General features: G+C 39.2%; 2 protein-coding genes across 3 annotated transcripts; both read right to left on the bottom strand.

The window, feature by feature from the left end:
* Window positions 1–410: 410 nt before the first annotated feature.
* TYMS (thymidylate synthetase) lies at window positions 411–9983 on the bottom strand. The gene is made up of 8 exons (XM_072852668.1): window positions 9653–9983; window positions 8855–8928; window positions 7452–7626; window positions 5452–5553; window positions 4066–4241; window positions 2554–2625; window positions 1475–1640; window positions 411–958 (listed from the first exon to the last, which is right to left on the bottom strand). Exons 1-7 carry the CDS (start codon window positions 9822–9824, stop codon window positions 1503–1505), a joined length of 909 nt encoding a protein of 302 aa, XP_072708769.1. The 5' UTR covers window positions 9825–9983; the 3' UTR covers window positions 411–958; window positions 1475–1502.
* Window positions 9984–13459: 3476 nt separating this feature from the next.
* Window positions 13460–24537, bottom strand: CLUL1 (clusterin like 1). 2 transcript variants are annotated; one of them, XM_072851296.1, is made up of 7 exons: window positions 24435–24537; window positions 22962–23110; window positions 20239–20406; window positions 17852–18302; window positions 16462–16599; window positions 14738–14952; window positions 13460–13627 (listed from the first exon to the last, which is right to left on the bottom strand). In XM_072851296.1, the coding sequence occupies exons 1-7, from the start codon at window positions 24535–24537 to the stop codon at window positions 13460–13462; spliced, it is 1392 nt and encodes a 463-aa protein (XP_072707397.1). The 2 variants fall into 2 exon arrangements, with proteins under 2 accessions (XP_072707397.1, XP_072707398.1); XM_072851297.1 differs by having other exon boundaries at window positions 17858–18302.
* Between the last annotated feature and the right edge of the window lie 201 nt (window positions 24538–24738).

Raw genomic sequence — 24738 nt, 5'->3', positions numbered from 1 at the left:
CTCTGTTCAGGAAGGATGGACTACAGCAGATACTGAGGAGAACCTTTCTAATAAGCAATGGCTTATTTACATTTGATGTACTTACAAAAGGTAATGACATCCTTTTTCTGCAACTTTGTTGTGTTGGGCTAAATGTCAGGAAAAAAGAACAACTACTTATTTTTTGAGCACGTGACATGGCGCTACAAAAAATTTAGTCCGAAGATCAGTGATCAGTATAATGAAGAACAGTCTAATTATATTTGCAAATAATTCTGATGCAAAATATGCTTTTGAAAGTTATGATCAGTTTGGTTTAAGAAAGATGAAATGGTCCTCTTATGCAGGCCCCTGAATGAATGGAATAAAAGCACGCTGTTTATTAAATTCTTAGAATGATCTCAAATTGTACAATTTTATAATGGCATTTACCAGTTTATTGACTTCAAAAATTAATCAAAAAATTACTACACATTTCTCCATGTGTTCAAATATGTATTGAATATGCTATGTCTGAATATTAACCATAGATCTATTCACAATTGAATTCCTGAAGAGGAATTTTATAAGGACTGAAGTTACTGCAGAAGTTGCAAGGATAAAGAGAGATGAAAGCTGAATTCTGCTAAGAATTAATTAATAAGCCCCCATCCTACAAACACTACTATCTCTTTTACTGCTCCAGGCTGCAAAATTAGTCTGTATGTTTGTGGGATCTGGTTTTAAACTATGATAGACAGATTATTACTAATACTATCTGGTAGCCTCTGTTTAACTACAGGTCTGTTTGATTTGTATCAAATTCATAATTCATGTAGGGTTGGGGAATAAAAAAAAAATGCTGATACAGAGATGTTATGCAGAGATTGCGTTTCAGACAAGGCTCCATTAAGATCTTTTGTCTTCCTGCTGGTTCATTTATGAAGACCATGGGAAGTCTGAGTTTGTTCTTCCTTGCTATATTTCACCCTCCAAGATCCTAAAGTAAAACAGAATTTACCCTTGCTTTCCAACTCTTATTTACTACTAACTATAAACAAACATACTAAAATTAAATATGCATCATCTCTTCCAGAAGATTTTTTTTAAAACAGCTTTATTAAACATACACTCTTTAGAACATATTTAAAGACTTCTACAACCTTGAAGGAATCCTCTATCATACATCAAAGTTCTTATTTTCAGTACTAAATGAAGCATGTAAGCAAGTGTTACTCGCACATTGTAACTGAATGGTAACGGAAGTGGCCACTGGTAACTGAAACAATGTGTAGAAAACTATCTCACGAACAACTTAAAACTGGGTTAGCATCTGCGTAGTACAGCTGGAATAAATAATCATGTTCTGTATGACTACAGTTCAGTAGCGAAGGCAGTACTGATCCACTAGTATCTGTTTCTTTTCTTTTTCAATAACAAAGTATGTATCTTTTGAAGTATATGAAAACCTCATAACTTGAAGTACAGAGAAAGCTAAGTAGCTTTAGGTACATACCCACATTAATAGAAGCTGGTTTAGAGCATTAAACAGCCATCTCCATTTTAATAGGTGGATGAGGATTATAATCTTCAATCTGAAAGTCTTCTGCCTTAAAGTCACTGATGTCTTCAACCTTACGAAGAATTCTGAGTTTGGGGAAAGGTCTTGGCTCCCTCTGAAGCTGAAATAAAAACAAGCTTATTGTATAAAACTAATATTTGAAGGCAGAGATTTTGTGTTATAAATTAAATCTCATTAATCTCAATTCAGATTACACTATGTAGATTTTCCCTCCTCCCCAAGAAGACTTATACTCAAAAAAAAAAAAAGACAGAAAATTATAATACAGTTAGGTGGAATCTACTTTAGTATTTTGATAGGGAGCAGTAGCATAATTTGAAAGTGGATTCCCTGATCATCCAGATGCACTGCAAGCATTTTCAGTTTATAGAGCAATTCTGGTGGTTACAGATTAGATTCCTTCCAGAGGAAACTAAATTGGAAATTCTGACCCAGATGTGCATCAAATGTGCTGCAGCTTCTCACAGGAACATTCGGGTCTGAACCAATAACTAGTTCTCTGAATGGTTTTGAACCATACAAACAGTGAGTACATTCAGTCCAAGCTAAGTCCAATCAAATAAAATTCTGATTTGCTCCTACTGCAATAAATTACTTCCTGAAGAAAATATAGCCTTATTCAGCCAAATAGTAATACTGATTAAGTCTGTGAATTGGTAAGTTATCCTTTCCTGATATACTACAAAGACATTTTATTTTGTGTTTATCTGTATTAGGCGGAATGGTTTTCTAAGGTTTTGGAATTATGAAGTCAAAAGTAGGGTACAGATTCTGGATCTCTAACGGTTCTAGAATAGTACACCGATGTACATTTCAATCATGTTTGTATTGTATTTCTGTTTGCAACCTCAGTTGAACAGAGGTTAAGGTACTACAATTATTAGGGTAGAAATGAGAAGAAAAGCCACATAAATTAATATTTGCAAAAGGATATTCATAATACCAAGATAACTTTGTATTGGATAAGCATTGTGGAAGGTAACAGGATACAAGAATACAGAATAAGTACTTACTTGAACTTTTAGAGGTTCCACATGATTCAGATATATGTGAGCATCTCCTAATGTGTGTATGAACTCTCCAGGCTGAAGAGAAAAGAGAATACATGTGGTCTTCAATAGTCAGGTTTCAAGAAAGCAAAACATTACAATGTTTACAGTATTGATTCTTAGCATCGTACATCTAGTGTGGAATTGCAGCTTCTGTACTGGACTGGATTATCAAGACATCCTTGCAAGCTTTGAAGGACACTATCTTCCCAGACTAAATGCATAATTAAGGAAAAATATAATGAAATTTCCACTAGCTTACAAAAAAAAATATTTTTTAAATCCTGCTAGGATAATAGCTTCAGTAAATGAATGGAGCACTACTGATCTGCTCACCAAGATGGAAACACATGGGGCAGTGACATCCAGCTTTTCCACTCCACTTCTAATAAGTAGGACTTGCCAAAGCTGGTTTCAAACTAGTTGCCTTACCCACTACTAAACAATGTCGTTTGTGGCAGTGGAGGTGTCAGTCACAGGCTAAACCCAAAGCACTTATCAAGCATCCAGATGGGTTTTGCAAGCTTGCAAGTTCTGTGACTTAGCAGCCCCTGAACAATCTAATTTAAATTAGGTAAGTTTTATCGGCTATTTTACTGGCCTCTGACAAATGTAGATCAGCCCTCGGATACATTGTGCTAAAAGCCACCAAAGCTGTGAGAGGAAGTGGCTAAGCAGCTACAGCTGCTTTATGGACATAATGTTAAGCTTCACTTTTTCTAGTGCCTTGGCCTAATTTCTTAAGTATGTCTGCAATTACTGTGAAGTCCGATTCTTCCCTACTTCCCTATTTTAAGTTCCCCTTCATGTTGCTGGTAGCAGGAGGATCAGGCCAAAATGGCCTTGCTAGTATAATTTTTTTACATACTCTAAAGAAAAGGGGGTTTCACTTGTACAAGATTGTGGTGCATTTAAATTACTCTCCCAAATTACAAAAGACAGCTCTGGAGTCAGGGCAGTAGCTATCTGAGCACATACTACCACTCTACATAATCATCTACAGTAGGAAATGAAAAAAATACCCAGCTGAAATTATAGCTGGAAGTTAGGTGGGCAGAATATCCAAATTGGAACCTTGACAGCAACCGCTGAGCTACTGTTCGCTTCCAATAAAAAACACATGCTACAAAATTTAATCACTTGTATGTTATTATCCCATAAGGACAAGTGCTCAGTTCAGACTTCTAAGAAGTAGACTAGTGGCACAGATCAGTTTTGACATGTTCAGTTAAAAAGACCTGGAGGATCATCTGTCTGTTTGACCTGAATTTAAGAATTCTTACATTGCTGATCCTAACTGTCCATACAGACCAGAGACAATTCACATGAAATTCATGGGGCCCTTTCTTACACATATTTCAGCAAGATTTTGAACAGTATGTTCATTCCAGTTTTTCTTGGACATGACACGAGGAGTCTTATCTTTTAGTCCCTCACTTCTCAGACAAGATTAAGCAAAATGATTAAATAGCCTACCTTTAGCCCTGTGACATGGGCAATCATGTATGTGAGCAGTGAATAGCTGGCAATATTGAAAGGCACTCCTAGTCCCATATCTCCAGACCTCTGATAGAGTTGGCAAGACAATTCACCATTTAGAACATAGAACTGGCAAAGGGCATGGCATGGAGGCAAAGCCATCAGAGAAATATCTAGGAATTGCAGTACAGGAAGGAGGGGGGGAAAAAAAATCATGACAGCATTAGTGTGTTATAAATGCAGATGATGCAAAACCTGAACAAGCGTTTAATGAGATACAATAGAGAGCAAAAATCCAACTCCACTATCATTCTGTTGCTTTTTCTCTTGTTTAAAAGCACCTGCTGCCTAAGCAATTAAGTCTGGGTCATGACAAGCTGTCTCCTGGGCTGTATGACCAGAAAAGTCATAAACAGATATTCCACAGAACAGATTTATGCCATAATGCTGCCCAGCAGTTTAGTTTTACTCACCTCGGTGAGACAGTTGATTTCCCTAAAGGAAGACATTATGAGTAAAATTAAGCATGTACCCTAAAGTGACTTCCAACTGCTTCATCTTACTCTTTTCCCATTGCAACGTGCCTTTATTGCTTGTTGAGATATAAAAGTAATGAGCAATAAAAAAATAATCAGAAAACAAAAGATCTTTTGAGTGTTTATCTACACTTAAAAGTACAGATAGTGCATTTACAGCTAGGTAAGGAAAACTTTAACCAGGTATCTCCTGAGATCTGAGAATGTTTAACCTTAAAAATAACAGCAACAGCATGTGGAATCCCCTTTCAGAGACACGAGTGGAAAATGCTGGGTGATATTTTTTTTTTGTGCACAGATCTACTGCTGCTGAAGTTAAACATTCTCTGGCACTAGCTCTTATTTAGAAGTAGCCATACAGAGTGAATGGATATCTAGACAACCTATGTTCAAGGAGGAGATTACAACACAAATAATACTTTTGTTCTCTAGTTTTAAGTTTTTTTGGTAAGTTTACAATTTATGATATGACTGAAAAACAGACACACTGCTTCAGTATACTCTTTTTTGGTTTTGTTTTTTTTTAACCTTTTTAAAATAAGAATTGCTGTCTTTGAACAGAGACCGTATGTCAAAGACACTGGTAGCCAGGTATATCCCTCACTTTAACCTGGAGAGAAAAACTTTGAAGTACTCATTCAAAATTTTTGAGGTCTGAACATGAGAATTAAGTAGAAGGAGAACCAAGCTTATAATCCCTGGCCATTTTTACTGCATTCCTGGTAGTTTTATAAAGAATAAGCAAGGACACCAAATGGAACTGACTGTTGACACAGGATTAGAACATAGTTTAGCATACAGGAAGATAACGTGCAACTGCATTCACTTAAACTCTGCTGTTCAATACCTTTAGGATTCCAAGCACACATAATGATTCTTCTGTCATCTGGATTGGTTTTGATCGTTTCAATCACTTTTTGCAACTGATCAACTCCTTGGTTGGAGTAATCTGAAGAAAGATACCAAATAAGATCTAAGCCAGATAGTTTCAAGTCACGATTTTTTTTTTAAAGCCCAGCCCACATCCCACTGAACAGTGATACCCAAATGACAACCTCTGAAGATTTTAGTGTAACTTTGAAAGTGATTAAATTTATCAGTTGGCACCCTGCAAATGTAGGCTATTCTTGGTCTTCCTTAGGGTGCTCCAAGGCTTGTGAAATTCTCATGATGGTATTTTCATGTGTCCCTCCATCTCTTTTGTGTGCTTTGAGTACCTTTAGCACCCACTGAAATAGGACCATTCCTATTTAGAACACTTTATTCCAAGCCTCAACACTTAGACATTTTTTAAGACCAAATAAGAAGTCTGCATAAACACTACATCCCAGGAAACAAAAGTTGCAATACAAAAAAATTAGCTGGACAACGCATGTTACTTTGTCATTCATGATGACTTGTTACCTAAATAGGACAAAAGCTGTACAGGAATGGGCAAGATGTTACCACCTAGTCACTCATGGTATTTAAACTAATTCGCTCATTGCATTTCTAGATTAAGATGCCTTTCCAGATGTTAAACTTGCATGCTACAGTGCTCCTTCTTAAACAAAACAAAACAAAAAAACAAACCAACCAACAAACAAATAAATAAACAAACAAACAAACAAACATTATGCCCAGACCAGTAACATGGGGTGCTGGCATTCTTTGCATGCTCAAAAGGAGAAAGTTTTTGACAGATGAATAAACGCATCCATCTAGCACTCACAAGGTCATGTATGAAAACTAAATTTCCATAGCATTAAGTGCCAGAAGGGAACTTTAATCATGTATAGCACAGGATATTACATTACACCCAGTGACGCTCGCAGGCTGATTTTTAGGCTCAATACCAGTTATATAAGAAATTCACTGAAATTAACTGAACATTAGAATGGGTTCCAGAATAAAAGAGTCATTAGTTGTTACTCATTGGTCTGACTCATGCCAGTGAATCAGCATGGCTGGTAACTAATTTTTTCTAATAACTCTTATTGCAAAGCAACACCAAATTATGGTTACAGGGAGACCCAAGCTGGCAAACAAAGTAGTAATATATAATTAGCATCTCAGGGAATTCTTCTGCCAGCAATACTGTGCCAGAAGCCTTTTCAAATGGTTATGTTAGTTCCTGAAGCTAATTACCTATCTATTAGTAATGCATTTTAAGGAAATCTATTAGTAATGAAACCTATGGGAATTTATCTTGTTCATTTTTTCCAAGCTATGTTATGCCTCGGACCTTTTAAGTTCAAGAATGCTGAAACATTTTAGTAAGTTTTTAGACGTGTCAGTTCACAATTTGCATCATTTGTGTTAGTATAAAACTGTATTCTGCCAGCGGTCAACATGCCAATACTAAGTCTAATATCTGTAACTAATGTGAACTTTAATTTGAAACTGTATTGACAAAAAAACAAGAGGAAAAAACATAATTAACCATGTTGTTATTCCGAGTTACATATCACACCAACCAAATACGACAATCTTTTATGACTCTTTTTTAATGGCAGTTCTCTAAACATCTTGTACATCCTCTCCTTCAGTGACTTAGAAAAGAGGCATCAAGACACTTCAGAGTAAGTTTAATGAACCAGTTCCACTGAAAATAATACCAACAGGTACTGCATCACATCATAACTTGTTACAGCTATTCTATCCACAGTATCATCAGCTATGGATACATCCTACTTTGTTGCAGCTGCAGAATGGAAAAATCTTTCTCTTCCACAGTCTCCAGTGAATGTCGTGCACTAACATCAGTACAATTGTATCATGGAAATTAGGACCCTGCACTGGTATTCTGGAAGTGAGGTGTCATAGTCATCTCACTAAGCAATCAAGATTGTATTTGTATGTGATTACCTGTGTGCATATCTTTGTATTCTGCTCCAAAGTGCCTCCACTGAAAACCATAAACTGGTCCCAAATCCCCCTCCTCTCTGGTCCTGAAACCCTGCTTATCCAGGAACTCACGTGACCCATTAGCATCCCAAATCTTCACACCCTTTGCAGAGAGCTCTTTGGCATTTGTAGAACCCTAAAAAACACAGACAGTAAGAAGTCTACATCCTAGTCCCAACACAGAGGACATGATTTGAAACAGCTGTATTAAGCTTTGCTAGTCCACAGTATTTCTCCACTTATAAAGGATGAACAGTCTGATTAATGTACTGGATGAGGTTCTTGCACATGGACAGAATAAAACTTATGAGCAACACACTAGGATGAAGTTTGAAGTGCCATGCCGCTGTTATTTAATGCAGGATTCTTCTAACTTTGTGAATGCACAAACAGTACAGTCTCAAGGACAACTGTGATATATCATTTCATAGGCACATTTGCAGAGAAGAAGATTTTACTTTACAGATGGACAGAAGTAGACAAACAAAAAATGTACAGCCTAGGCATTGTCTTTGCCAAGCCACCTATAATGAGCTTAAGGTCTTAAAAATCCTTTTGTTAAAATGACAAATATGACAAAATGACCCAGAGAAATCTCACTGATTTCTGCAACATGTCCAAATCAGCACACTCAAAAATCCAGCATAGAAAGTGTTCTGTTTTGGGGAGTGCCTAGTCTTTTATATTTGAAAAAAAGATACTTAAAAAAAATGAATGTGTATTTGAGTCCTGCTATCTAGCAAATGGTTAGGTACACTTTCCCATACCTGCACAATGTCACAACATATAAAGGAACACTTACATTGTAATGTATTATCTACAGTTGAATTTTAAAACTCTAACTACAGCTATTAGCTCTATTAGATCTCAGGTTTTTGCTACTGAAAAGCCTAGTGTTTACATCAGTCTTACTTCACCTGTGGTCTGCACTGCTTGTTTCTGTTCAAATCAATAAAAGCTATCTCAATATTAAAAAGCAGATCATTAAATTGCCTACAATATACTTCATATTATTATTTCTTATTCAAACACTAATAAAAGAGACTGTACTAGGCTTTATAGCTGTGGGGTATAGGCAAATAGTCAAAAGCCCTCACTATTTCAGACTATTTCTCTTAAAAAGAAACAGAAGAAGAACTCTTCTGATTGGTAACAATGCAATAGTCTCCACTAAAACGCACAGAATGTCTTGAAGATAACGGCCTTACGCATGTAGTCAAAATATTCAGTGGCTGCACTTCTGTTCTGTCGTACGAACAGAAGCATCTGCAGTTACCCCAGATTCCTTAATCCACTCCACACTAGTTCGTTCCATTGATACCACTCTCAGCCACACCACCCACAGAAACATCCAAATACTAAACCTTGATGAACCACAGCAGCTCCTCCAGCACTCCTTTCCAGAATACCCTCTTCGTTGTTAGCAGGGGAAACTGATCTGAAAAAGAGTTTCAGAGTGTCAGAGGTGGCCAGTGATTTGTCAGGGTGACCCAACTTAGGTTTTTCTCCACATAGAGAGTAATGCCACCATCTGGTATTCAGGGGTTTGGATATGAAGTAACAAGTTGGTAAAGGATGTGTAATTCTCATATTCGGATCAAGGAAGACAAGAACCTGACTTTTATTTTCCTGGACAGAGGAGGAAGATGAATTATCCGTGGGGACTTTTGATGAACTCTGCCATGAGGACACTGCGGTGCAGCATATGGACATAGGTATACGTATTCGCAACAGAAAGCAGAAGCTTAAGATAAAATTATTGGCAAATCTATTTCACAAACCATCCTTCCTACTATGCTTGAATGGTAGGAAGGATCAGGACGGCCTATCTCAAGATCTTATCCTTTTTTTCACCAGGTGACAGCTGTGGGGCCGGGCCAGGCCTGGCTGTTGGGCCGAGGGAGAAGAGGGGTCCGAGCTGCCGCAGGCTGGCGGGCAGGGAGAGGGCGAAGGAGCTGACGGTACAGAACCAAACGCCTCCACAGGCCCCTGCAGCGGGTCCGAGCCCCGGCCCTGAGCGGGGGGAGGCCTCGCTCTCAGCGGGCGGGAGCCGGACAGCGCGGGAAGAAGATGGCGTCCCTCCCCCCCCGGCGCAGGGAGGCGACCGCTGCAGCCGCGGCGGGCAGGGGCAGAGGGCCGGGGCGGGGGCCGCGGGTGCCAACCTCTCAGGCTGTACCGCGCCTGCATGCCGAAGACGGAGATGGTGCCGGTGCCGGTGCGATCCTCTTTCCGGTGGCCGTACTGCAGGATGTGCCGGACCTGCCACAGGTACTGCGGCTCCCCGGCCTCCGGGCCAGCGGCCGCCGCGCTCGGCTGCTCCCCCTTGGCAGGCATGGCGGGCGAGAGGCGCCCGGGGCAGCTCCCTGCGGGCCGGGGTGGGCTGCGGCTACCCGGGTATCCCCCTCCCGCCAGCCGCCTCTCCTCCGAGGCCGCCAAAGCCTGGCCTTTCCCGCCAAGCGGCGCCGAGGGGCGGGCGGAGCGAGGCCGCCACCGCCTCCTCCCTCCCTTCCCCTTCCCCTTCCCTCCCCGCCCGGCCGCCGCTCTCCCTTCGCCCAGGGCCCCTCAGCGCCGCCTCCTGCCTCCGTCGCGGGGGGAGCAGCTGCGGCACCGGGGCCGGGCTGTGTGCCGCGCCGCACGGCCGGAGGGGCCGTGGGGAGGTCAGGCGGGGCTTAAGAAAGCCCGACGGCCGCGCTGAGGCGGGTGGCCCGTGACCGTTCCTTTGCTGCCCTTGTAAACTTCCAGCTTACGCTGGAAGTCCTCCGCGGCCGCGGGGCCTGAGCCCCTGACAGGGCGCTGTCCCAAGCAGCTGCCCAAGTCTGTGCGCCAAACCTCATTCTGCTCCCAACGTGGTACATATCTGAAAATATTTTAGGTATACTCTCTCTGTTAGGTATGCTCTCTAGGAATACTCTCTCTGAAACTCCCTCTGTTTCTAGGTATACTCGGTCAAAACAAACTGACTCTTCTCTGAGTATTTCTTTGTTAGTATATAAGCCAAGCATTTTGTAAGAGTCACTTATCTCTTAGCTAAAGCCCAACTTTCTGACAACTGGTGTGATAACAGGAGTTACGACTGCTAATTCTCACGATTAGGAGCCTGTAAGACAGGCAGATAGATAATGGCGGTTGAATGGAACAGAAGACTGGACTAGAAAATGCTACTTCTCCTTACATTAGGCAGGAAAACATATCTTTCCCACCAATTAAAACAATGAAATAGCCTTTTTCTTGTATAAATGTGTATACTTACTTGCATGTGTAGAAGTAAAGGAAAAGGTATGGTATAATTAGGGTATGGTTATTTTTCTGTACTCTAATATAGATGGTTTTGTACACTTTGAAATGAATACAATTGATTTAGGAGAGATGCAGTTGGAAATGGTAAATATAACAAAATGCGCAATGCACAAAAAATGCTTAGAAATGCCAGGCGTAGCAAATGAAACCAAATCACCTAGAGCTCTGCTTCTAACTGAGAGATATATCAGTTCTTAACCTTTATTATAATTTGCAAATACCATTACAAGCTAATGTGTATAATTTAGGAAAAAACAAACATCTTTTCCGATAAAGGATTCCCTCTTAATTATGACTCCAGAGGCGAACTACAAGTAAGAAATGCCAAAGGCAGAAGACTCGCTCATTACTGCATATTCAGAAAAGTCATTTAATGTACATGGTAAACATCAAAAGCAACTAGAAGAAGAAATGGAACATTTTCATTGGAAAATAATATGCTACATGCATATGGAAATCTGGTTGATTCAGACTTAGCTGAATGTGCAACATCTGTAGGGACCAATCTTGAAAAGGCTTAAGAATGTGCTTGAATTTAAGTATGCAAATAGGAACTATTTGTATGCTTACAGCTGATTATTTCCTTAAATCTTTGCATAACCAGGGCCATAGCTGGTTATCAAAGATTACCTAATTTACAATATAAATAACATTTTATTTAAATAAATGAATATTAAAATGGTTTTGAATTTGGGTTTGAATTAAAAGATTTCTACAGTCTTTGGTTGCTAGCTCATATGTCACAGTATTTACTAAGCAAAATTTTATTTATATGCAACTATTTTAACCATAGTCATTTAACAATTAGCTGTACGTTGAGCTTAGGGGTATTTCACCTAAAGAGTACATACTGGATTTCAGGAAGAAAGATTTCACACATCTTCTTTCCTAGGAGAAAAAAAAAAAATTGATAAAACATTTTGATTTTGGACTGAGAAAACTATGTTAGAAAAATAAGTGTATGGGGAATGTATCAGCGCCCTGCTGTAGAAACATACACAACATAAAAAACAGACTGAAAAATTCTTTTTTCTCTTTTTCCCCGCTTGTAGATCTTTCCAAGCTTTAACTCTTTGCTTTCATCACACTTTCATGTACCCTGAATCTGTGGTGCAAACTGAACATAAAATGGTATTGTGATTTGGAAATTAATGCCACTTAATTTTCTTGGGTATGAAATGGATACACCAGATATGTTGCACAGAAGAATCAGACTAAGATTCAGGCTAAGAATCAGAATCAGACTAAGGAAATTAATATTGTCACATTAGGCCTTGAAGATTAGTCTTACATGATCTGAAATAGTATAGATAGTCAATAATTGCATATAAATTACAGAGAATTTTGAAGCAAAACTAGAGAAACTGTGCTGAACATTTTATTTTGTATTTTTATACATACTTGTTAAAAGTTTCTGTTTTAAATATAATATACACATAATTTCACCAATATTTACCTAATCAAAGTTCATGGTGAGGCTTATTATATTCTGTCTAAATTCTGCAGCCCACCTCAGCCTCTCTGGTGGAAGTGATTTCTTTCATCTGTTTAAAAACTGTGAGTCTGAGCACAAAAGAATAACCAGAGTCAATATAAAATGCTGAAATTTTCTTCTCTTTATCTACTTTGTTAATGTTGAATCCTTTTTACATGCCTCCTGAGACTTCTGTGTGCATTCAGGTCATGCTTTATTTGCTGAGATGAGGATATCAGACACCCATGCCCTGAAGAGGAGCCATGTCCAAATCCAGTGCCTCCTCAGAAGACTGGGGGGACACTGCGGTGATTTGCTCGTAGGTCTCGTGCCTCTTGTGGCTCTGGCCCCTGGGGGAGCCAGCTGTGAGAGTTGGAGGCCACTGGAGCTGTGCACCACAGAGCCCTCTGGGTTTTCCTGGGTGTCTGGCTAGCCCCACAGCAGCATGATGCCACCTGAAGCCACCCCGTCTTTCCTGGAGATTCCCCATGGGGTTAGAGAATATGAAGCATTGTTTTCCCCTGCCTCTCAGCCTGGTTCTTCCCTCCCCATCAGGAAATCTCTGATGCAGAAAGAGAGGCCTCTGTGAGCCCTTTCTACAAAAATGGTTACAAGTCCATGAGAAGCATCTTTTTGTGCACGTTCCTACAAGTCAAAATGCAGACACTGTTAACAATCTGAGAAAATGTTATGGTAAGATAGCTCTTTCAAGTCCTGGTGCTGATTCTACCTTCACACTCCTTTATCATAAAAAAATAATAAGGGCCATGCTCTTAAACACCACCTAAAATAAAAAACATAATGAATAGTGGTAATTCCAGTTCATTCGTGATTAATGAACACAAAGACATGGTTTCCGATGCCGAGGCTCTAGACTGTGGTTGTGAGGCAATTCTTTTCTGAAGGAACATTTATCATCACATTACCTCATCCCAGATGTTACTTAAAGATTGAGGGTTTCACAGTTAAATAAGTCTTTTTTAATATATTCATGTCTGTGTTTTGCAGGCTAGAACATTGAGCATTTGTTTTTGTTTTCCATAATGCTTGTGTTTGTCTCTCAATCAGTGTGTCGTTTCTGAGGAAACGTCTTCAACATAGCATGACTGAATCCTGTTCCAACTAAAGTTTATTGCAATGTAAACACCTCTTACAAGAATTGCGTTCTCTATGAAAGGAGAAAGAATGAACTTACCACTTAAAAATTCTGCTTATATAGTTGCAGTGCTTTCCCAGCTATGTATTCAATGAATTCAGCACTCTTTGGGTCTAAGTTGGGAGGAACTTTAATGGTGAAAGTAGGTGAAGTCAGAATATTCACATCTACCACGGTTTCATTTTTACCAGAGGGATCCCCAGGTGCCACCTAGAAGAGAGCAAATTAATATTTTAGACATTACAAACTACTGCATACTTTCAGTTTTGTTTATACCTACTGTGCCTGCTGTCTTTAATGAGGGAAAATTAAATAGAGGAATGTTGTGGACTTGTCTACTTTCTTTAAAGTACTTTCTTCTGAAAAGACAGTGGGTGTCTGAATTTATGCCAAAGCTTATTGTAGGTGGTGGGAAGAGCTGACATGGCACTGCAAGACCATATTAAAGAACTGCATGTTAATATTTATACCATGAACTACATCTATAAAGAGTTTCTGATCGCCTAATGAAAACCTGTGTGTGAGTTGTCCCACTAATTTCAAGACAAAGGTTGTGTGATTGAAGTTATTCATTCCTGTGTGTTTTTCTAAGCCAGACTTAGTTATGCAGCTTTATTTTTCTAGAGCAGATGGCTCAGACTCGGTTGGGAAAGTGTGCTTAAATATTGCCTGTCCCCTTGTTCCTGATTTTGTGATTTTTGGTGGATTGCACAATAATTTCATATAAAGTAGTAATGTAGTACATTGGATTTCTGAGTTGGAAGGGAGAATAGGATTTGTTCCTTCCCCAGGAAAATGGATTGAATTTACCTTGGATGTATTCTTGTGTGCGAGACACAGTTAATCATGATGTATTTATTGCAATATTGACAGATGCTGTTAAAGATATGCAGCCTCCACTGCAATAACCTGCATAACATTTGCCTTCTGTGAGCTTTGGGATATATAGGTACAGACGTAGACATATGGCTAGATATTCAGTGATCCAATAAGGATGCGTTACTGACTGGTACAGTGAAATTTATCTGGGAAGGTAGTCTGAGGCTAGTCAAAACTGCTAGTGTCAATTTACTCTTATCAGACAGTGATTCAGGTTAGCCTGTCAGCCATCCATCAGACTAAAAGGATTTAGAGGAAGATAGTTTCTAATTGCTGGAGTTTTGGCTCATCGAGGGATTATTAAGCTTACATAAATTAAAGATGAGTAGGAACTTTGTGTTGTAAAACCCAAGCATTACATGTGTACAAACATCCCCAATCCCCAAAGCATAGGTCAAAGACAGCACTGTGCTATAGTTCCCTTTGGAAGATAACCCTTACCTTAATGATATTGAAAATGTTTTCTGGTCCGATGGTCATATTGGATAACTCAGACACCCACCCAAATCTTTCTTTCATTTTGTTCAACAAGTAGGAAGTGTCTTCTGTATGACGCTGAACCACCTGGAGAATCTGCTCATACTGCTCCCCCGAGAGATTAACCAGCTTAAAGGCTTCATCAAACTTGATGTGCAGTTCGGGAACATTTGGGCAATCTGTTAGAAAAGACAGCCAGCATGAAGCTTATAGGAAAGTAGTATGTCTTGTACTCCGTCTTTTCTATCTGAAGTATAGAAAACTGTAAAAAAGTCTAGCAAGGGGGCATGTTTTGGGTTGGTGTTTAAATAATGCTAAAAAGAAAAAGAATAATTCTTGCTCACCTATTTTGATAGATTTAGTTTAGGCTCATAATGACTAAATGGATTAATTATCCCATTTGCTGTATTACAATGACTTACCAGGTACTTTAAGGTTTATATCATATTTCATGGCAATAGATTTCTGTTATGCTAAATAAGAACTGGTAGATTTTACATATAGCAACTTCATAATCTCCTTATACATCATCTTTTGTTTAATTATAAATCCTTCCGTCATTATAAATCCTTCCAAGTATATAGGTTATTACAAGAAAGCCCATGATGTATGTTAGTATTCCCATTGAGTGTTAAGGCCTAATATTTATCTAACAATAGCTAGATATTAGTATCTGACTAGTATCATCTGCCATGAATTCAGAACTGAAGATTGCTGTTTTTTTCTTTACTAAAATACGGATTTTAAACAAGAACACTATATGAAACCTATACAAAAACTACTATGGAAAAATTCAATTTATTCTCCATCAAATAGGACTGTCAAGGGACACCTTCAGGCTGATAGTACAGTAACCACAGATACAAATTGGTATCTGTAATACACAGTTGTAGACAAAAAGATATTTTTAGTGAGATGGAAGTGGTCCAATACTCTTTTCAAAACGTGTCATTGGATCATTAATATTTGCCGCACTGGAGATATTCTGAAGACATTTGGGTTTAAGCATATTCTGTGGCTTTTAAGACCTAAATAATTCTGGAAACATGGATGTGTTATGCTGCAGCGGGAGTCCTGAGAGCAGTTCTAGGTGATGCAATCTGAATTTTTTCCAGGTGCCCATGGAGAGTGCATGCCAGAGCTTTGCCATCTCCTTACGTACTGACAAGCAGTCCCTTTTTTGTCCTTCATGTCAGCCCTGTTTGCTGACATGGTTCGACAAGGAGTAATTGCAGTGCTTGCTTTTCTTGTGAGGATCTGAATGCTACCGTACTCCTGGTTGTCTGCAGAAGAAGCGAGTGTCAGGAGTTTGAGCTTCTCCTCACTTTCTGCTCAGCACTTCTGCACCCAGGCAGGATCGATTACTGCCTGACCTCTTGCTTCTCTACAGGATGGCAACTCTAACAAAATATATAGATATTTTGTTACGGAGTGTAGAACTTCTCTTTGGACCTCCAGCTGTATGTTAACAACTGAGTTATACTGACACTCTGTGGAGACAGTAGGAAAAGGTAATTGAAATCATCTGGAATGAGGAATAGTGTTTGTATCCATAGTCACAGTAAAAACTCAGTGGCTGAATGTTAATTCCAAAAATATGGAAACAGCACAGTAGAAAATGACAGGCTCAAAATCTACAAGCCAGTGATCAACGCATTACAGAAAAAAATCAGAAAATAGCTATTTACCATGCAAAAGATTGCCTTGACATTTCTGACATCTCTCATGAAACTGTGGGCATCCAGAGGAGTTCTCCCGAAGCTCCCTGCACAGAGGCCTCTGGCGCCCTGACACAATTTTTGAGAACATGCCACTTCTGTCAGGATCTAGAATGAAGTCACAGTATTTTTAGACTGCCATTAAGCTTAGGGTCTTGATAAATATACATTTGTTACCTGCTCTGTGTGCTAGAATATAATTTCTTGCCCTTAATCCAAAATATCTGGCATAAATCCCTCCCCCCCCTCCAAAAAAAAGGAATAAAACATTAAAAAGTAGAAGTCAGGAGAAGATACAAATCATTTTTCTTTCAAGGAATTCATGCCACTATAGTATATTCCCTTATAAAGGCATAGTAGTGTATTCCCCACTAATAGCCAAACAATTGTCAATATTACTACACGTTATTTCTAAAACATACGAGTTCTGATAAGATCTTTTTGACCCTTAGAAGTCAAGATGTTTCATAATCATGTACAGCTGGATGAGAGCACAGTACCAAAGCTTATTTCTGAGGTAACATGGGTCGTGATACAGGAAAAATTAAAAAACACTGTTGTGGAATCACTTAACTTTATATTTCCTGATGACCATGTAGTGGTTATGTCACCTACCACTCAGAGTTACAGCATGTCCATACTGTGATCTCCTTGTAGATAGGCACCAGCATGTATTTGAATGATGATTGTTTTTCTATTTGCATTAGTAAGATACAAAGGATAAGGTTTACTTGTATTCTAAAAGTTGACCAAGCATTGTTTCCTCTATTGAGAGTTATCGCCTGAAACCAGCGTTACGCCCAAAATTTTTCTGGTCCCTGGAAAACCTGATGGCTGGTCTCTGTTTGATTGGTACACTGCATTGCTGTGGAAGCCTAGAAAAGGGCTTGCAGCTGCCTGGCTGAGCTTAATGTCTTTTGACAAGGGCAGGGATATGCCTTGACATGTCATAGAATTACTCTTAATTTTTTAGAATTGGTGACATGCCAATATGATATGATATCTATCATATCCTGACAAATGCTGAGATCAGACCTGTCAGTCAGCCTTATGAAAACCTGCATCCACCATGAATTCAAGCGCTCCTGAGGAACTCCTGCAAATGCTTTGAGAATTGCCGTGAAAATCAGGCTGTGCAGGACCCGTAAGTCCCTCTGTGACATTTCTTTGTGATTTCTAGGTGATTTGTACCTTTTAATTTAATCAATAAAGTTATTCTTGACCCATGCCTGTTTAACTAAGAAACCTCCAAAGCTTCCATACCATATCTCACACTAACATACCTCAAACTGAACCATTAACCATAGTTTAGCAATCCCAAGGGGTATGATGTCATTTACAATGCAGCTGATTTTCTAACACTTGCCTTTGGCTTGTTCTGGCACATCTCTTCTATTATCTCTGTATTCATCAAATACTTCGGTAATCACCTCACTGACACCTTCAAACACCGTCTTACTGAAATCAAAAACTGTCTGTAAGAAGCTAGGTATACCCCAGCCTTTCTGTGAGCCATCATTTCTGGTGGGGTCCTCAGGCAAAGCTGGCATGCTGGGGGACTCATTCAAGTCCAGATCAGACAAGAAATATGTCTGAAAAGACTGGTCAAATTCTTTTTGCATCTGCTTGAAAAAAATGAAACTTCTGTCAAATATTGAGCCCATGTCTGATAATAGTTGGCTAAATAAATCTTCCATTTTTACTAGCTGGGTATCTTCTTTCTCAGGCTTTTCATTAAACTGGATGTCTTTTCCTTGATCCTCATGAAAAGTAAAAATGAGTGGAGGTATTTTCCTCAAAAAATCTTCAACCTGTGTATAAGAAGGAGATCGATCAGCTGCCTGACAAATTACCAGTTTTTCATCTCTCAGAGAAGTGGCTCTAATTTTTCTCTTTCAAATACCCATAGGAACAATGCCCTCTTAATAACTGCAAACATGGCATATTCTCCGAAGTAATTTAAGACACTAGACTCTAAAGAGTGAAAGTACATTCTGGCTAAATCATTAGCTCCAAATCAGATCCGGAGTAAAAGGGTTGCCAGTTGGCCTTTAATCTATGGAGGCTCAAAGTTAGTATCGGTGTTTGGTTTTCTTCCAACAAACAATTTGGACTTTATCTTGGAAACATTTCTGTGGTACTTATGTGCAGCGTAGGGAACAGAAGGCGATTGTTCTCGCTGTGATCTGTAAACACCCTACCCTCTCTCACCAATGGCCAAGTCCTCACATGCTTGTGCAAACTGAAACCCATTAAAATCAATGAAGCAGTGGCCCTGAGTCCATGTTTTGATGATGGAAGAGACTGATGTCAACTCTGCTTTGCGGAGTTCCCCGTCCCTGGGTCTCAGCCACTGGTTCCCTGCTCCATGCTTTAACGCATTACCTTCACCTGTTTTGTGGAGCTGCACTTCATGGCATTAGAAAACTGGTAAGGGTTAAGAAACACCCTGCTGAACACATACACATACACATGCACATACATATGTATACATACACATATACCTTTTTTTTTTTAAATCAGTTCAGCGTTTGATCTGACCGCTAGTGCAGCTCAGAGGGAAGGTGAACTGTGAAATGGCACTGCAGGAACAGCCTAAGCCAGTATTGCCCCTGCTGCCTGTATGTCATCAGCCACAGCTACTGTCTTTGTCCTCTTTTTTTTAAAACGATTTGGGTCACAACACATTTCTTACTTTGAATGCTTCAAATAAACCATATAGCTCACTGAGGAAGTTACCAAGAGGGTCAAAGACAGTGGCAGTGCAGTATATAACTTTTACTGCAATAATTTCAACCTGACATCCACAGACTCTTGAAAGTCCAAGAGATACATTTGAGGTAGCCATGAGAGGTATCTAAAAAGCCAAAAGTATCACTAATAGTCTTAAATTTAGTATCTTCCACATTTTTACCTGAATAATTTTAAGAATATGCACAAATGTTAAACACCTTTGCTCTAAAGCTTGTCGCTTCTGAAACACACTGCATTTAATTTTTAAGTTACCATATTTTTCAGTGCCTGGGGATGTGAAAGCTAGGTAATCTGGCTAAAATTTCAGTAGCGCTAATTGCTCAGTTATGGTTGTTAAGCTGCTCTTAAAGCATATGCCCAAATAAAAAATGTGAGTACAATTTTGTTAAATCTTGTAATAATAATGTGCCAGCCAGGAAAGCATATTTTCGTTCTGGTAGAATTAGGGGAATCTTCTTTGCTGACAGTTTCCTTTGTTAAAAACAGTTAAGCATTTTAAAGCTATTTTGTTACTTAAAGAGTAGATTTAAAATAAAATAAATATAGGAAAGAATGACGTTGTATAAGTAGGTGATTTTTTTCCCATGGAACTTTGCAAACTATATCTACACTTTTAAATCTGCTCATTTTCAGGCGGGCCATAAAGAATCTGTGAAGTATTTTTCACAAACAGTTACTGAGCATCTTAATGCAATTCCTACTGTGAGAGACAACACTGTATATCTGGAGTGACTCCATTGGACTTAGGGGAAAAATCACTGTCCATGGAGTCACACCAGGGTGCAACCAAACTCATTTTGGCTTAATGTTCAATGAATATAATTGCATGTAATCTCTGCCATATAACTTCACATTTCCAGACCCTCCAAATCAAATTAGTTTTAGTAGCCTGCTATAACTGGCAGATCTGGGTATTGAGAAAATAAGATGTGCTCTCTCTAAAACTGTTAGGTGAATTCAAGAGTATTTCCCAGATACAAAATTTTTTCCTACCTTTCTTCTAAATGTTGACAAACCATGTTTGCAAGTTGTATAATATCTCATGCAGGTACTTTCTAAACAAGATTCACATTCATCCCATAAATTTTTCAAGGATACTTGACATTGTCTTTCTTCTTCTTCTAATCTTTCCTTTACTTCATCCATAAGTCGCAAGGCTTGCTAAGTAAGAAAAAAGGTTCAGATGAGGGCAATTTTCAGATTAATATTCTAAATACTTATCCCAGTATTGATCACACATTTTGGCTATTTATGGTTCCTTTTTTTGCTAATCCGTAACCGTTAGCTGCAGTCACATATGGAGGGAACTGAAATTTGAAAAACTTTTCCTTATAGGGTTTTTCTGATGTTGTTCTCTCAGAGGCCACAGCCTACAAAACCAAAGGGATCTCTACAGCCTACCTGGATCTTTGAGGTTACAAAAAAACCCACACGTCTTTCTGTGCAAGAAGCATTCAACCTCTCACGAGGTCATGTGCTCAACTTGTATCATTTTTTCTCCATATCATATCTGCAGTATTCATCTGTTCCACAAAGAGCTCTTTTTTGTTGCTTTGCTCTATTCTTTAAGGGACTGATATTTCATGAGGCTAGGTCCTTGCCATACATAAATTCTTTCTCTAATGCAGAAATAGGTAAAAGTATAGCATTTCCTCTGTTTGGGATTATACTAATCAAAAGACTGTAGTGAGGGGGTTTCTTCCTGCACTTGTGGAAGTGTGAGGCACTCCTTCCATACTGAAGGGAAACAAGACGCATTTTACAATGCTGCTTCTATTTACTGGATCATTCTTCATCAGGTAGAGCACAAAGCTGAGCAGATCAGAAGCAGCATTTCAGAATAGACTTGGCAATAGAAAGACAGAAGAGTTCTTCCTATTGAAGTAGATTGCACATCATGAATTTCTTCCTGCAAGTACAAGATATTTTAATAGTCTAGGTTTCCAAACAATGTTCCAAGTTGTTCCTAAGTATGACAGAAACCTTTTAATTGGTCAGTCTTATTCCTTTCTGGCAGCATTTCCATAGGGAAGAAGCTCACAGAAAAGAAAACTTCTGTCAGAATGTGCTTGGTGGAGACAGTAACTATGGTTTTCATAGTCTATGTTTATTTTCTGGTCTTTCTAATACATTTATTCAGTGTTTTATGAACTCTCGCTGTGGATGTAAGTTCTGTGTAAATGAAATAATCCAGTAAGAGCTAACAACAGCATAGATGATGGGCGTGTACTGGTGTTCCTAAAGATGTTAGAAAGCTATCAGGTACTTTTTGTCTTGCTAATACAAATAGTTTAAACTAAGTACCAGATGTTGGGCAAAGAGGGAATTTTCCTTCAACTTCATTGAAAGCAATAGTTAGGATCTTTGTATTTTTTTAAAGATACAGTAATCTCTATTTCTCAGGATCATCTGAGCACATGGCTCTGAGCCTAGGCATTGCACTAGGACATTGGGCATTCCCCTGATCCCCTCTAGAGCGCATTGTCATTGGTGGCTTTGATATTTTTCCGAAGGTCTGAAGTTTGCACGGCAAGCTGGGAAACATCTTGTGGCCTGAGGTGTCTAAAGACGTGTAGGGCAGAGCTGCTGGACCTTCTGCAGAAAACACCTTTATACAGTTGCTTGCATGTGAATTCAGTGAAGCAGGGGATTTCTAGAAATAAGTGGTAAGTGCGATACTTTATTCAAGACATTGCTGTTGCAGCAGCTCTGGCTTCTGGATGTTACAAAACTCAGGTTCTCTCTCCAAAGTCATGTTTGAGTCCACATACAGCATTTAATGTCTCCTTTTACTGCAGAACTTCTGTATCTCCCCATGGTGGTCACCATCAGCTTGACTATGCCTAGGCTGCTGCTGGTTACCTCCCAACTGCAGAATAAAATGAGAGCGCTCAAATCTCAAGGAAGGTTGTGCCGAATAAGATGTTTTACCTTGCAACCAGGATGGGCTGAGAGAAGGTAACTTGCTAACTAGTGGTAACTCAGCTGTATTTTGTCTAGTGCTCACTCTTTCAGTTTCATTTTAGAAACAGCTTAGACATTCAGCCACAGGGAAAAATTAACAGTATGCCACTCAGTTAGAAAGCTGTATTTCTGAGGAAAGACAGAAACTCTTCACCTTTAGCTTTCAAAAGAACTGCGCAATCTGGAAGAGGCACCAGCAAGGCAGGCGGTGCTCTTGTTCAGTGCTTTATTCCAGTGCAGTCTGAAAGCTTCCCTCAGGGTTGAAGACTCAGTCTGCCAGGGTCCTGGCAGGAGGCAAGCTCTTTCTTAAGGGAAATTAGCAAATGTAAACTAATGTTTTAACTTCTTCTGAAATGTGAACATCCAGGTTCCTGATAGGCTGGTGAAGGATGTCTGTTGGCCCAACTCCTGCTTCCAGGAGACAGGTAGTGAGAACCTCTATAGAGGTGCCATGAGAGTTTTCTTCCGCTAGTGAGAGAAAGGGGCAGAAGCAGATTTCCTGTCAATCCTGTGACCACATAAAGAGATGCATGCTGCTCAGAGTGTACATACAATGTGGTTTACATTCTTCCCAGAAAAGGGGAGACACTGAGGGATCCCTCCTGGCTTGCTTATTTGCCTAAGCACAATGGCATGCTGTACTACTTCCAGGAGGTAGGTTAAATACATGTACAACCTGCCTCATCTTTGATTAAAAATAGCCACAACTTAACAAAAATAGAAACAAAAAACCCCAGATGCACTTCAGTTACCTGTTTTTCTTCACTGCTCTTCTTCAAGGTTTTCATCAGATCTACGTGCTTATCTTCATTTCTTTCCATCATAATTTTCATCTGCTTAATACCAATCAAAGCTTTCTTTACCTCTTCATCTACATACTTCTCTCCAACTTCAGATAATACTAAAAAAAGCCAAATTATACAGTGACTTAATCAGATTTTAACACTATCACAAATTGTCATGCACTGATGATGAAGGAGAATTAAACAGCTCTGTGTTTCCTTGCAGTTGCAGAGCCAAATCTTGAGATAGTGAATGCTGAATAACACAGAGCCAAGACAATTTCCATCAGATAAGAATCTGGCCCAGAGCCTTTGCCAGTGATCAGCTGTGTGTAACTCAAGCTATATGCTTGGCTGTCCCACTGCTGATCACTGAATCCCAGCACAGTTGAGGCTGGAAGGCACCTCTGGAGATCATTGAGTCCAACCCCTCTGCTCAAAGCAGGGTCAACTAGAGCAGGTTGCTCAGGACCTCATCCTGGGTTTTGGATATCTCCAAGGATTACTCATCAGTTTTCTAATGACATAACCTATATATTTATCTTTGATCTGAAAGCAGCCTGTGACAGCTTCCCTTTATATTTTGAAAACGTAGATTACAGGTGCCTTGAACCTGCTTTCATAAAAATACTAGACTTCCTGTGAAGTATTGGTCATAGAGTTTTGGTGAAAGCCCAGGTTGGCCCACACGTTGCACCTTGAAGCTCTGCATGATTGCCTATGCTTTATCTGTATTTGTTCCCTCTGCAGAAATATCCTGAGTATTACTGGAGCTATCCAGTATTACTGGAGCTATACAAGTAAAGAACACATCACCCTGAGACTGCCAAAAGCACATCAGTCATTTCTTCCTTTATATCTTTCTTCCCCTCCCCTAACTTTGTGTTTTTTACAGAAATATTATTAATGTAGACTGAAACAAAGGAGTATTTCATGGCTGATCCTCTTGGGATTCCTATCCACAAAATAAAGCCATGCTTAAAGGTGAGCATACGCAGAATAGCTGCTTTTTTCTAAATTAAGTCATCTTATGTCAATTATTTGTAATAACCATCTTTTCCAGTGAAGTATATAATTGTAGAATAAACATTTTCAAAGATTATTTAAACAAACAAAATATTTCAAAACCTGTTGAATTGAATTTTGGTTTCAGGTTATATTCTAATGATCTATGAGGAACCAGATAACCTATAAAAATGCTGTAGATACTTTTTTGTAAGGGTATGCTTATCTGTTAATCCCTTTACTTTCTCATCCCAGTTGTTCTTATCTCCCCATTGTGTGTGTGTGGATGCATGTAGTCAGCTATATGATGCATTCTAAGCTCCACACATAAACGTGGATCCTCTTGACGTGAGTGAGTGTGAAAGTCAAAATGTACCAGGAGACGAGACCTGGGCCCAGGGGCTTCCAGCACACTCCTGGTAAGAAAAGCATACATACGCTTCAGGTTTTCCCGGAGATTCATTTCCTCCTGCCTTGTCGGTGCACACTGATGACCGTTCAGCCATAGCACATATATTATAAATAACCAAGAGGACTTCATGTTCTTTCTGTTAAAGAAGGAGGTCGGTGCGGTTAAATGTAAGCATCTTCATGATGCTCAAATGCCTAGGTGTAATGTTTACTAAGTATTATACAAGTTCCCATTAATTTTGACTTTAACTATGGTTTCTGAGATCTATAACATGCACCTAAATGCTACTGTTAGTGGAAACACATGAGTAAGAAGCTTGACCTCATTTGT

This window comes from Ciconia boyciana, chromosome 2 (genome assembly GCF_034638445.1).
Source record: "Ciconia boyciana chromosome 2, ASM3463844v1, whole genome shotgun sequence".
NCBI lineage: Eukaryota > Metazoa > Chordata > Aves > Ciconiiformes > Ciconiidae > Ciconia > Ciconia boyciana.
This window is presented reverse-complemented; position numbering and strand designations above follow the sequence as displayed.